This window comes from Actinia tenebrosa, unplaced genomic scaffold, assembly GCF_029948245.1.
Source record: "Actinia tenebrosa isolate PJP-AT-01 unplaced genomic scaffold, QUT_ActTen_1.0 PGA_scaffold1__47_contigs__length_23844297, whole genome shotgun sequence".
NCBI classification, from domain to species: domain Eukaryota; kingdom Metazoa; phylum Cnidaria; class Anthozoa; order Actiniaria; family Actiniidae; genus Actinia; species Actinia tenebrosa.
Genome location: NW_028292578.1, coordinates 5597399 through 5611410, shown reverse-complemented (window position 1 = coordinate 5611410; position 14012 = coordinate 5597399). Strand labels below are relative to the sequence as shown.

The following is a 14012-nucleotide window of genomic DNA, read 5'->3' as shown; positions in this document are numbered from 1 at the left end:
CAGGTCCTCTGGTTTTCCTCCCTCCATAAAAATCAACATGTGAGTTGAGTTTGTTTGATGTGTTGTTCTCTCCCTTGCCACGATGGTTTTGTCCGGTTTTCCTTCAGTAAAAATCAACACTAAACGTGTGTCGGACGTTGTGTGCATAAAATAGTAAATGTAGTGGATGTTTAACGACGAATCCCCTAGCCCCTAAAACTTTCTTGAAGTAAACGTTTCACGAATAGTAGAACTATTACTGCGAACTCGTGCAATTGAAACTTTTCTTACTCGCTCTATGCGGTTGCACAAAAGCACCAGCTCCACTTTAAGTTTAAAATACGGACTCGAAAGTTTTTGAATTCTTGCTTTTATTTTTTGATGTACAAAAACGTGAATGATCTTTTTAGTGACGCAGTCCTATGATCAGTCATTCATAATGCAGTAACCTTGATCCATGACGAGATTACTAGCTGTTACATCTAGTTTCATTCCATCCCGTATCCACTTTCACAATTACGCGAACCATACAGACGCATATAGCTATAATTCGAGATGATTCTATTAATCAAATTTCCAACGGTCGGAGTGTGGTATATTTTGATTGACGGACGCCTTGGGCTGTGGTGGTCGCGTAATTATAAAAACCGGATTAATTTTACCCGAAATTTCAAAACCTTCGAGAGACGCACAACTGAGAGGCCTATGCTTACAATCACATTCATATCATTACACTTGCATCATGAAACGTATGCTTGTCTAGATGCTAGCGCAATGCATGAATTGCAGCACAGCACCACACAGTACGACTATCATTTCCATAAATTTCCTTTGAGCAGAAAATCTCGGCCCAGTCGCGTGCAACATGTGCGCAAATCTTGTTCTGAGTATTCCGCGGACTTTTCAGGTAAAACTATCGGCATGGATATTTATGAAATGCTAAATGCAAGTTCTTACTCTTTCGATGACAAGAACCTGTTATCAGTGTGTGCAGCCCTCTATTACTTATTCTCGATCATAAACAATTAAATTCTCAGACCAAACACTGGAAAACCCCACAAGAATAATTCACTCACTGAAGGCTGGTTTTCACTGGATATTGACCGCAGCAGTAAGAACGACGCATTAAGCAAAGAAGACATTATTTTCTTCTCCTTTTACTGGTCACTTCGGTCCTAAGCGTTATCATCTTAACACGTTGTTATGTCTTCAAGAATTCTTAAGTTGCTATCGTCTTCTTTGAAAACCAGACTTTCCATGACTCAAAAATCGTTCATTATTTAACAAAGTAATTGCCACCAACACTGGTTATATACTAGATTAGACGAGAAGAATCTGGGATAAGAAAGACCAGAAAAATACAGATGTCCGTGTAGCACTTAAGTAAATTCACTTTCCATAATGATAATAGTCACATCTAATTTTTACATTTTTGAATTTCATTCGTACGATGACTGGGTCACAGCAAAATGTTCATATATTTCCTAATTTTCATCCAAAAATATTTAAATAATAATAGTAATAATATACTAAACCGCAGTACTCCAACTCTCGCGTATCCTCCCGGTCACGTGGTCTAGGATGTTAGAGAAGGTGTTGCCTTCTTGGATGGGGTAACCAATGACTTTAGCGTAGATCTTGACAAATAGAGTACGAACGTTATCTAACCGCTGCTGACGAGGGGACACTTCTTCTATGGCTTCACAACTAAAGATATAATGAACAGATGATATTATAGTGCAACTACTGTAACCGGGGCCACTTAGATCAGTTAGACAAGAGAACGAATTAAAATGTAGAATGAATATTATCTTCATCAATATCATCATCACCATCATCAATATCATCACCCTCATAAATATCACCATCGTCAATATCATCATCATCAATATCATCATCATCAATATCATCATCATATCATCATCATCAATATCATCATCATCAATATCATCATCATCAATATCATCATCATCAATATCATCATCATCAATATCACCATCATCAACATCATCAATATCATCATCATCAATATCATCATCATCAATATCATCATCATCAATATCATCGTTATCAATATCACCATCATCAATATCATCATCATCAATATCATCATCATCAATATCATCATCATCAATATCATCATCATCAATATCATCATCATCAATATCACCATCATCAATATCATCAATATCATCATCATCAATATCATCATCATCAATATCATCATCATCAATATCATCATCATCAATATCATCATCATCAATATCATCATCATCAATATCATCATCATCAATATCACCCGATGCCGTACCATCGAGTTACATGAGAAGAAGACTTGTTATCAACAATACAAACTTACAGACTGTTAGTACTGATTCCATGTCCTACTGTGGTAGTTCCCTTTGGGCTACCTGTGCCTGACACCAGCTGCCAACTGCAACACCAGATAAACACAGTCAGGCATGCTATTCTTTATTACATTACACGACAACCCGCTCTAGGACAGCTAGTCCGTTGATAGAAAGATGGAAACCAAGGTTGTTCACATTTAGGCTTCGCAAAACAACACCCCGACCAGAGAATAGATCGACATTCAAAATCTTGAGTTCCTAATAGATTTTTTTTTGTAATTGATGTTTCCACAGACCACGTGTCATTCCCAAGAGTATCATTTCTTTGTTTAACGGTTGTGCATGAGAAGACACATGCATATCGATACAACTCAAAGAACCTTATTCTCAAGAGAATGACACGTGGTCTGAAATGGAAAATAATCAGGATGTGGAGAATACTTTAGTTTTCATTGTTTTTATTCCACACAATTCTACAGTAAAAGAGAGTGGTTTACCTTCCACAAATTGAAGACGAAGATGATCTCTGTAAAAGAAGACGATGATAAATAACTGAATCAAAGGTTCAAAGACAAATAACACGAAAATGAAACTGAAGAGAATTAGCCATTCTGAGGTTGAGAACAAAACTGGGTGGAGTTAGCACTGCAGTGACACGGCAGAAAAACGGTTTTTGGCCTTTCGCCATAAGGACATCTTTACGTATTTAAGCTCAATATTTTGTAAACACGTTCTTTTGGAGCCAAATAGCAAAATATCAAATGCGATCAAAATTTATTGACTGCGTATTTGAGATATAAGGTCGTGTACTTTGGGGGAGGTGATATTTTGATCAGCGGAAAAACTGACATTTTCGTGAATACTAATAAGTAGCCTTTGCTCTAATTTGACAAACTTTCGTCACAAGTTTCGAGCAGCAGTAACACAAATGAAAAAGTATTAAACTCAGTTAAATAAAAAAATCGTGAAGGTAGCGGGCTTGTCGTTTTTCTGCCGTGTCCACTGCAGTGCATCGAGGGACGCCTTGTTAAAAACATGTCCCTTAAACAGTCCCAAAAGGCAATGCAGTGGTAAAGGTTAGGTGGTGGGTTTAACTCACGTGATCAGAGTTCATGGATGTTTTCCTTGATCTTCTAGGTACAGGTAAAGGGCTTGTGGACTGTGCTATGACGTCAGACTCTTGGTCACAGCCATTTGTAAATGAAAGAGTTGAACGAGGCGAAGAGTTAAGAGACGACTGGGAAGAATGAGTATTGGGCGTTGATGCTCCACTGGGGAAAAATGGGAGAAAAGAAAAAATGAAAAGTGTACTTTTTTGCATGTCAGATTTGTTTAGGAGGAAGGGAGAGAAGGTCTTGTACTAATTTAGAGTCTGGAATCATCAATGTTACATCAGTTTTAGTATTTGAACCCTATGTAGTTAGAATCGCTTGGTACACAATAAAATTGGTAACATTTTACATTTAAACACTTTCGAGCGTTTCCATACATTATATAGGCACGTGACCTTGAAAACTTTGTGTTATCCGACAATAATATGGAAACACATCCATCAAACGTCCACCAAAACTCTAAATGTTTTGTCACGACGGTAAATCGTACGATTTTGCGTGTGATTGGAAAGCCTTGATTGACGTCCACTAAAACCTACTTCCGCGCGTGCTATTGAGAGGTACTGTAAATGTAAATCAACATACTTTGTAAACGTGGAGTGAGTCGAGTTAAGAGAAGCTTGTTTGACGTCAGGAACCTCTTGACCAATAAAATAACTAAGACGTGGCTCAGAACAACCACTACCACTACCACAGCTATTAAGACTCGTGTTACTGCCTTCACCGCGCCATTGCTCTGTAATAAAAAAATAATCAGTTTAAAATTCAATACTTTTTCATTCAGTGCTAATGCGCTGCCTTATCGTGGGTTAATTATCATGTTTATGCAACTAGAATTGCTTGGTTTTCTCCTGTGCTTTGAGGGTTTTTCTCCAGGTTATATGTCCTAATAATCAGCGCGAGTGCGATTGTATATCTCAGATATTATATTATGAAAAAATCGTTGAAGCTCTTCGGCTTACCCAGCAAGACAGCACCGTCAAACTGTACTCCAGAATCACATCTTGGTCTTGTTACAGAACTTGGAATAGTTTGATCCCTGAGAGTGAAAAAAACATTGAATTTCAACTTCTATTAAGCGAGTAGCCATTAAATAAGAGTTGAGCAAGTGCGGAACTGTCGTCGCGACGAAGCAGGTCTCGTTGGACGTCAATCAAACGGTTTCCAGACATTCTATAGGCACGTGCCCTTGAAAACTTGTGTTTTCTTACAATACCATGGAAACACTTTGATTGACGTCCATCAAAACCTTATTTAATCGCGACACGGAGCAATTTTCTCTGCAGCTTGTGTCGCAACGCCTTTAGGGAAGCACGGGTGGCGTAGCGATGAGAGCGTCGCCTCTCACCGATACGACCCGGGTTCGTTCCTCGGACTCGTCGTATGTAAGTAGAGTTTGTTGGTTCTCTCCTGTGCTTCGAGGGTTTTTTATCCGGGTTTTCAGGTTTTCCTCCCTCAGCAAAAAAAAAAACACACACCGCTAAATTCTAATTCGATCTAGAAGAGCCAAGATGTAAATTATTGGATTACGCATTTGAGCACTGCATATGAAATAGGCGCGTTACAAATTTCAAAGTTTAGTTTTTTAGTTTACTTTTAGACTGCAAATTGTACGATCCCTTGCTTACATACTTACTTGAATTGCTGTAAGGAGTTCATAGAAAATACATCTGATCCAATGTACTTTAGAAAATGGAAACAAAAATAGAAAACCTAGAAAAAATAGTATTCAAAAACATTTCAAACCTTGAGTCACTACATGGACTGTGTATATGTTATAACATATAATCTGATTCAATAGAGTAACACCTGGTTTACACAAAGATGTAAGCGTAAGCAATGTTCACACTTGACACGCAAATGCAGTAAAATTAAGGTACGCAAGAGCAGTAGACCTTGTTTGCATCAAATTAAAAACACTTTGGTTTTACATTTGCATTCGCGTTTTCACTGGTTTAGGAAGGGTATGAACGCAAACGATTCCATTCCTTGTGGATACGTTGCTATTGTGAGCCAGGCTTAAATTCATGCCAAGAACTACGTTATGAAATACTCACCTCTTCTCCTTTTTGTATTCTATCTGCCAGGTCATGTCTAACAAGAATAAATAAACTTATCATAAGTTACAACCCACTTAAAGGTCTGTAATAGAATCTTTAGCTGGGCGTAATGTTTTCTAAGTTCAGACTTCGTTTCATTCTCTAGAGAATAAGATTCTTTGCTTGAGTTGTATTCATATTCATGTGTCTTCTCATGCACAGCCATTAAACAAAGAAACAATACCCCAGGGTATGTGGTTTGAAATGGGAAAAGACTACGTCCAAATTAAGTTTTCATGAGGTGATATATTTATGAGGTGATTGGCAAAAAAGCAAGTAGTCAATTATACCTACCCAAACAAAAACCAGTCATATGCAATAGTCAAGTACAGAATCTCTGCTGCATTGAGATTTTTATGAGCCTTCTTATCCTAAACACACATGAAAAGGTAAATTATACACCGTGAAAAGATGAAAAAACTTACTGACGTTTCGGACGCTAGTCCTTCGTCGGAGTAAAAGAGAAAGAGGTGGTAGAAAGGAGTGTATATATGATAGAATAAGACAAAAGAAACCAATGAGAGAAAACACCGACGCAGCTCACACTAGTTTTTAGCTAGTTATATCTTCTTATCCTAAACACACGGTTATTTTTAAAACAAAGTTAATGAAAGAGCATACAATGAAACATGGATCTCTAGCTGGTAAATCAGCCTCAGACTCATCACCAGGGATGGTCTAAAGGTGCAAACAAAACCCATCCTTTTTTCTTCTCTCCCAAACCTTTTAATGTCACTTCAACCATAAAAAGTGAAGGACAATGAATCCTGGCCCCCTTTTAAGAGTCCTGTCCACTCCAGGCCTGAGATAATGTTGCTTGACAATCTTTCATTGGTGAAAATGGCCCGGGGGGGGGGGGGGGTGCCTTCCTTATGAAAGGGGGCGGGGGTCCTCGTCGTCCCTTTTGGGGTTTGAAATCAGGGTTTTGGTCCCGCTTAGGGTGATAACGACGGGAATGCGCACCAACTGAATTTCGTGGTCCCTTTTAGGGTATGAGATCAACAACAAAACTACAAAAAGGCAAGCAATTTGTATATGACGACGTCGTCATAAACTCGTTAGAGCAGACGACGTTTGATGCAAATAAAATCGAGAAACCAAACAAAAAATGTGTTATTGATTGGTCCCTCTTAGGGGAGAAATTTCATCACTGTCACGTCCATCATCCCAAAATACAGGTCCCTTTTAGGGGTCATTTCCGGAATTTCTGACGAGGACCCCCGCCCCCTTTTATAAGGGAGTCCCCACCCTGGGGAAAATGGCAGAACCTTGCCCCAAGTCAACCTTTCTTGTCGACCAAAAAGTTTTTTATTTCATCAAAGCAAAAATTTGTCAAATTTTGTGATTTTTGTCTATAAGTGGCATAGCATTGCATGACCTAAGAGAGTGTGTTGTTATTGATGATGATATAATATAGGATAATGTATACTTACTGCCCAGAGTGAGAGTCTAACAAGAGAGACAAAGAGAGGTGTCCTGTCCCAGCCAGAAATGCAGTGGATTAATGTACCACTGTCACCTGCAAGACCAGAAGAAAAGATCCAATCACATTTAATTAACAATGTTAATATACACACTCTATTAGTACACAGCTAAATTCCATGAGGAAACATAGAGTATACAGATACTGTCAAAATATATGGTACTGTCTAGTTAACTTGTGGAGTTCTGATCAGCAGAAAGAGGAGCAAAATCAAACTTACCATTTTTGATAAAATTTAGAAGAAGTAGCAAATAGTTTTGAGTCAACATTATTAAATCCCAGCCCTGGAAAAGAAACAGGACAGATATGTGATACTACAATCAATGTAATTCAATCTAATGTTCAACATTTCATGCATTTTTTGTTTTTTCATGATTCCCCCTGTTCCCCAAACACCACCACATTCTTTTAATTTCTTCCCGTCCCTATCCCATTTTCCCCTTTTTCTTTTCCCTTCCCATTTCATTAGAGACATGCAATATTGCACACATATAGACCTTTTGCAAATTTACTTGAGTGACCCAAAACAATGGCTGCAAGCCAAGGATGGACTTGATAAATACTATGTAGTTATTGACTGAGTGGGAGGGCCGTACAGGAAAATATTTGGCTTGAGGTGATGCCGTACGGACCGAGCGCAGCAAGGCCCCCCTTACAAATATTGACCGAGAGCCAAATATTTTCCCATACGGCCCGACCTAACTCAGTCAATAAGCTTGCATTTTATCATATGACCCTCATGAAAAGAAAAATAATAAAATAAAAGAAAGAAAATATGGTAACAGGTTTCAAGGAGGGCCGTATTGATTCGTACGGCCCTGCTCACGTCATTTTCCTGAAGGTTTTTTAGAGTGCGTGCCCGTGTACATACGGGTCATATGATAAAGTAAATGTATATACACATCAAGTTCAACATCCAACCTCAACCAATAGTATGGGTTAATAGTCTTGGTTCATTTGATGGAAGCTAAAAACCCAGACACCTTGGGTTGTGTTAGTCAGACCAGAACATGTATGCTACAACAATTGATCAACATTTTGACATGTATTCAGTATACCTTGTATCGATTCCATTCAATTCCAAGTTGAATGTGTATTTTTTCTGGTATAGTAATCTGAGCATCGACATAGTCCTATAAAACATAAAATTTATAGCCATTAATTTCAGGTAAGCACAGTTTTTCTTTTTTCTAAATATTTTGACAGCCTTAGGCAAATGTGGAGTGGCACGCACCTTTACACAATGCCAAAGTGAATCCCGTAGGAGTGGGGTGGGGAAAGTACTGCTACTAGATAGGGATGGAAATCCCAGGGGGCAGGAGGTAGGGATACAGCTGTGGTTTCCCTGGGTCCAATTCTCCTGCCTTTCCCCAAAAACTCTTATGTTGGTTAACTTTTCACTTCAAAGAATGGAGAGCAACAAGCAAGATGACCATAGCGGCCTCCACAGCAGGTTAACGTCAGCACCTGTCACACTGTATGCACAGTGAATGGTTTATACCTACTATCTCTACTCCCCAGAAAAGGGAGGGTGGGGCGAAAGCGAGAAACGCAAGTGAATGCAACAGTGATGGTAGAGCAAACTATGTGGCCAAGTGACAACTAGAGAGCATGCACAAAAGAGCTATAAAATACAAGGACAAGTTAACCACATAACAATAATAAGCTTAATATAAATTAATAAGGTTATATCTTACTTGTTTCCAGTCAAAATACAATCCATCGGCACTGTAACCTTTTCCTTTAAAATCCCTGAAGAATTCACATCCAGGGTATGGAACACAACACAGACAGAAGTCTGAATAACGATTAGCCTTGTCTACCTTTTCTGATGAGGTTACACTGTTGAAATAATTATATAAAATAGAATATACACTTTGCTTTTAAATTTTCTTATTAATGATACCTACTTCTTGTTGGAAGCAGAAAGCTGATGAATTTGACATCTCACTCTTAACCCCAGTGCTCCAATAATATGATGGGGGAAGTGGGAAGCAAAGGAAAAGGATAGATGAGATAAGAGGATGGGAAAGCCAAAGCGATTAAATAAAAGGGGGGGGGGGGAAAATCAATACTTATTTTGGTTAGAAGATATAGGAAGAAAGGGAAGTGAAATGTGAGGAAAAGAAAGAAAGAAAGAAGGAAGGAAGAGAAGAGAAGCAGAGTAAACAGAAATAATGTCGTGAAATGGAAAAAGAATTAAAAGAAATATGTTACATATGACTGATATGACAACAAGGAAATAAACATACTTCATTCCATACTTGACTTTTTTCTTCTCCATCATCAGGTCAAAAATATAACCAACTTTAAGTTCTTTAAGAAGTTTTATGTCCTGGCCTCGGATACGGTCAAACAATGCCCAGTCATTACTAACATAACAAAAACAAAAAAAACTATGCAAACTACAACATAAAAGGTGGATCATAAAGGACCATATTCTTTATTATTTTACTTCAATTTTCAATATTTTCCAAAATCAGTAGTTGTGAGTGGCCAATGGGAATTTAGTTTTTAATGAAACAAGTTAAAAGCATAAAAGGTTTCAGCTGATTGATTTTGATTGATGGTATCAAGAGATGATGGGATCAAGAGAAAAAATTTTTTTGGCTGCGGGTTATAGCCACAAAAATTGTGTGAAAATTGAAAACTTCCTATTAAATGGTAAGATGGAGTAATTTCCTTCTTTAACACTCAAATATTACTTTACAAACTAATATTGTGGATTTATGAATATACCCTTGGTAGTATTCTGCAGCATCTTCAGGCTTGGATTCTTCAACTGGAATACTCTCTCCTCCTATATATCATTACCATTAATATTCATTAGATAAAAATAATATACTAACTCAATATTTCTGGAATCTTCACAGCATTTACTGTGACAGCATTAAAGTGTCAAAAGTTCAAGTATGCCTTTTTCACGTTCAAGTATGCCTTTTGTGTCATATATTAGACTAGAACCTGCCTAGCAACAGCCACTTCCGGTTGTCACATACGGGACTTTATCTGTGACGTCAGACACGTTTGTTTTGGGGACTTTGAGAGTTAGTTTGTCCACAGGTAGCCCAAGCTTGGTTTCTGTGGTGTCCTGTTATAAGGAAATGTATGGGGAATCGTCAAACATTTCAATAAAATCATCAAAACGTGAAATAAAGCCTCGAAATTTTACCCTATCATTGAGAAATAGCACTTCTTTCGCTCTGCGTGGTTATTTTTTGAATTTAGCCCGTTTTAAGGATTTTTTTCCCCCACCAGTAAGAAATAAGAGAAGGTTGGAAACTCGGGATCCAAAAGCGAGCCATCACGAGTCTTTGAAACCTCGTACGTCTTCGAATTTTCTTACCAGCGCCAAATTTTAGTCATGACCCTTCTCTCACATCCCTACAGAACCGAGAAAGTCGCATTAGAGATTAGTCTTCGCGTCTTTAAGCCATGAAATTTGCCTGCATTCACATACTACCTCGCTTGTTCTGACCCGTACTTGGAGCTCACTGTACACCAGTTCAACGGATTTCTTTCAGCAACCGACCCGAGGTCACACCGGAAGTCTTCGTATCGTAATATAATATAATAATATAATATGATTTATATAGCGCCTATACAAGTCGGCTCTAAGCGCTGTAAAATATATATAAATTATAATTCAAAAGCTAGTTTAAACAAATGAGTCTTAAGGTCTTTCTTAAAAGTTTTTAGACATGAAGTGTTTCTAAGAGGAGACGGTAGTGAATTCCATAGAACAGGAGCAGACACAGAAAAACAACGATAACCATAAGATTTAAGATTGTACGGACAAGTAACGAGAAGCAGTTCCTTGGATGAGCGGAGAGTTCTTTTAGGTTTATACACAGTTATGAGATCAGACAAGTAGACAGGAGCCAGACCATGAAGTGCTTTGAAAGTGAGGAGTAGAATCTTGAAATTGATGCGATGTTTCACAGGAAGCCAATGCAGAGAACAAAGGACAGGAGTGATGTGATTATACTTCTTGGAGAGAGTTACGAGACGAGCAGCAGAGTTCAAAACATATTGTAATTTATCAATTTGAGCATTAGGTAAACCATATAGAAGAGAATTACAATTATCAAGCCTGGATGTCACAAAAGCATGGACAAGTCTTTCAGTAGTATGGACGGAGATAAATTTACGAATACGAGCAATGTTACGCAAATGATAGAACGACGTCTTACAGATATTATTAACATGAGGAACCATTGACATCACAGAATCAAAGATTACGCCAATATTTCTTTCATTACAGGATGGTTTGATAACCTGATCGCCAAAGTGTAGAAGAGGAGTAGACAGATGAGGATTATACTTCGAGGACAAGATAAGGAGTTTAGTTTTTTCTTTGTTAAGTTTAAGTTTATTTTCAGTCATCCAGTCATTTATTTCACAGAGACAGGCTTCAATTCTTTTTATAGTTAAGTCAGTAGAAATATCATCATTGCAACTGAAAGGCATAAATAATTGGGTGTCATCAGCGAAGAAATGGAAGGACATTTTGTGACGACGGAGAATATCAGCTAGTGGTGACGTGTACAACAAGTAGAGAAGCGGATTAAATACTTTTGTATCTTAGGCTGTTAAAAAATACACTCACCATAATTTTCGAAATTATAAGTTAAATACTTTTGTATCTTAGGCCGTTAAAAAATACACTCACCATAATTTCGAAGAAAGACGATATCCAAATCGAATCCGCATTTACGATACGAAGACTTCTTTCTTCGAAATTATGGTGAGTGTATTTTTCAACGGCCTAAGATACAAAAGTATTTAACTTATAATTTCGAAGAAAGACGATATCCAAATCGAATCCGCATTTACGATACGAAGACTTCCGGCGTGACCTCGGGTCGGTTGCCGAAAGAAATCCATTGAACTGGTGTACAGTGAGCTCCAAGTACGGGTCAGAACAAGCGAGGTAGTATGTGAATACAGGCAAATTTCATGGCTTAAAGACGCGAAGACTAATCTCTAATGCGACTTTCTCGGTTCTGTAGGGATGTGAGAGAAGGGTCATGACTAAAATTTGGCGCTGGTAAGAAAATTCGAAGACGTACGAGGTTTCAAAGACTCGTGATGGCTCGCTTTTGGATCCCGAGTTTCCAACCTTCTCTTATTTCTTACTGGTGGGGGAAAAAATCCTTAAAACGGGCTAAATTCAAAAAATAACCACGCAGAGCGAAAGAAGTGCTATTTCTCAATGATAGGGTAAAATTTCGAGGCTTTATTTCACGTTTTGATGATTTTATTGAAATGTTTGACGATTCCCCATACATTTCCTTATAACAGGACACCACAGAAACCAAGCTTGGGCTACCTGTGGTTTGTCCGACTTGTAAAACCTATTCTGAATGAGCGTTCATTAAAAACCTTTCAAGACATAACATTTTGCACCTAATTATTTTACCATAAAAAAAAAAAGAATGCACAGTAAATGCATATGGTTACCTGCGAATATAAAGTCATAACTTGAACGACCATATATTTCTGCAGCACTTGATAAAGTTGCTGATCGACAAATATTCTGAAAAAAAAAATTGTGTTTCCAAATAAACATTACTTTTAGAAAAATGCATTTGAATAATTCTGATAATCTTTCTTATGCAATAATAATTTCTTGAAAATTACAATACCATAGTTTATAGATACCTTGTTTTCAAATAATATCACAGGAATAACAAATCGCGAACGACATCTTGCAAACCTTGCCTTCATAAACAGCTCTCTAAGATTTGAGCTCTCATTTATTCTGAAATATATATATATATATACTAAGACCTTTTTATCTAATATCAGATAAGTACAAATTTAAACGGTTTAATACAGGACCATACAGGACAATACAGGCTCAATCGTGACAAAACATACAGTATTTATTCAATGTACTAAAATGTACAATATTTATGTATTACTTCAAAAATATCTAAATATGCAAGTTCTAATTATAACTAAAAAATATATATACACATATTGGCCATGAAAAGGTTCGTTTATTAAGGTAAAGGTTTAATAAAAATCTGCGTAGAAGATGGGCAAAAATGGAAAAAAAATTTGGGAGGATCGATCGACAAGATGATCAAAACACTGAACAGTCACGTGTCATGAGAGTGTAGTATACCGTGTGACACGTAGATTATAAACAAAACCCAGAAAACCCCCAAAACTGCATCAAGAATACCGTCAATCCTCGATTCATGGTAAATCAATGGGCAGAATTTATAACAGGATGACAAAATTAGAATTTTTTTTACTTACTTGTCCTGGTCTTGCCCGGCTTCCGATTCCAGGATGACTAGCTTTATCGGGTAGTGGCCACATAATTCACCGGCCTCGTTAGAAATCGTCTGAAAAAAAGATCAATTTAGTACCCTTCAACTAAAAAAATGACAGACCAGGCTTTAATTAAGTGAAATGTTGCGTTTTTAAGAAAATTCGTCTTATGAAAATATTTCATTTATGAGAAAAATAACATTTATGACAGTCATGTGTTGACAACACAAGCAAACGGGGAATGAAAACAAAATAACTTACCGAAAATTTGTAATCTTTGGCGAACAGATTATGGCATTTTTTCTGAATAAGTTCTATCTGTAAAATTAGTTAAGTACAAGTATGGTAAAGAAGGTTTCAATTATAGGGTAAGTGAAAATTATTTAACGTAAAAATGAAATTAAAAATGAAATTACGCTTTACTTTAGGTTCAGTTCCGCGAGCTTTGTACGTGTTTTTTGCGAAGTATTGAAGTAGTTCTTGCAGATCTACGACACTGGTCTCCTCAGCTGAACTCATTAAGTACAAAGAAGCCTAGACAGAGGCCATTACTGATATTTACAATCTTTAAAATCAATTTTCTAAAGCGATCGGTGTATGAATCCATCAAACAAGACGAGGCAAGTCGGCAAGTCTGTTATGTGCAGTAGTAATAACACGCATACCAAATGACTTTATACCGCCGGATATCATACTGCAGTCA

At 37.4% G+C, this 14012-nt stretch overlaps 2 protein-coding genes across 2 annotated transcripts in view; one reads left to right on the top strand and one right to left on the bottom strand.

Annotated features, from left to right (window-relative positions):
• LOC116292580 (vesicle-fusing ATPase 1-like) overlaps nucleotides 1-3798 on the top strand; it is a 53866-nt gene extending 50068 nt beyond the window's left edge. Inside the window, exon 31 of the mRNA XM_089032564.1 lies at nucleotides 3468-3798. The gene's annotated coding sequence lies outside the window, so the exon portion shown is untranslated. The remainder of the gene's footprint in view (nucleotides 1-3467) is intronic.
• LOC116306063 (phosphatidylinositol-3,5-bisphosphate 3-phosphatase MTMR14) lies at nucleotides 334-13951 on the bottom strand. Its single transcript, XM_031716097.1, has 20 exons — nucleotides 13733-13951; nucleotides 13571-13627; nucleotides 13295-13383; nucleotides 12689-12788; nucleotides 12488-12563; nucleotides 9764-9824; nucleotides 9277-9396; nucleotides 8722-8866; nucleotides 8083-8157; nucleotides 7245-7308; nucleotides 6975-7060; nucleotides 5836-5912; nucleotides 5500-5536; nucleotides 5079-5155; nucleotides 4405-4481; nucleotides 4028-4178; nucleotides 3430-3601; nucleotides 2828-2856; nucleotides 2339-2413; nucleotides 334-1686 (listed from the first exon to the last, which is right to left on the bottom strand). Exons 1-20 carry the CDS (start codon nucleotides 13826-13828, stop codon nucleotides 1509-1511), a joined length of 1842 nt encoding a protein of 613 aa, XP_031571957.1. The 5' UTR covers nucleotides 13829-13951; the 3' UTR covers nucleotides 334-1508.
• Between the last annotated feature and the right edge of the window lie 61 nt (nucleotides 13952-14012).

What these genes read in the sequence shown, in the direction of transcription:
- LOC116306063 (XM_031716097.1), bottom strand. Translation starts at nt 13,828, where the DNA reads ATGAGTTCAGCTGAGGAGACCAGTGTCGTAGATCTGCAAGAACTACTT. An exon ending in CCAAAGATTACAAATTTTCG is followed by an intron (nt 13,384 to 13,570) that starts GTAAGTTATTTT and finishes TCTTTTTTTCAG; the next exon opens with ACGATTTCTAACGAGGCCGG. An exon ending in TTATGACTTTATATTCGCAG is followed by an intron (nt 9,825 to 12,487) that starts GTAACCATATGC and finishes AATGATATATAG; the next exon opens with GAGGAGAGAGTATTCCAGTT.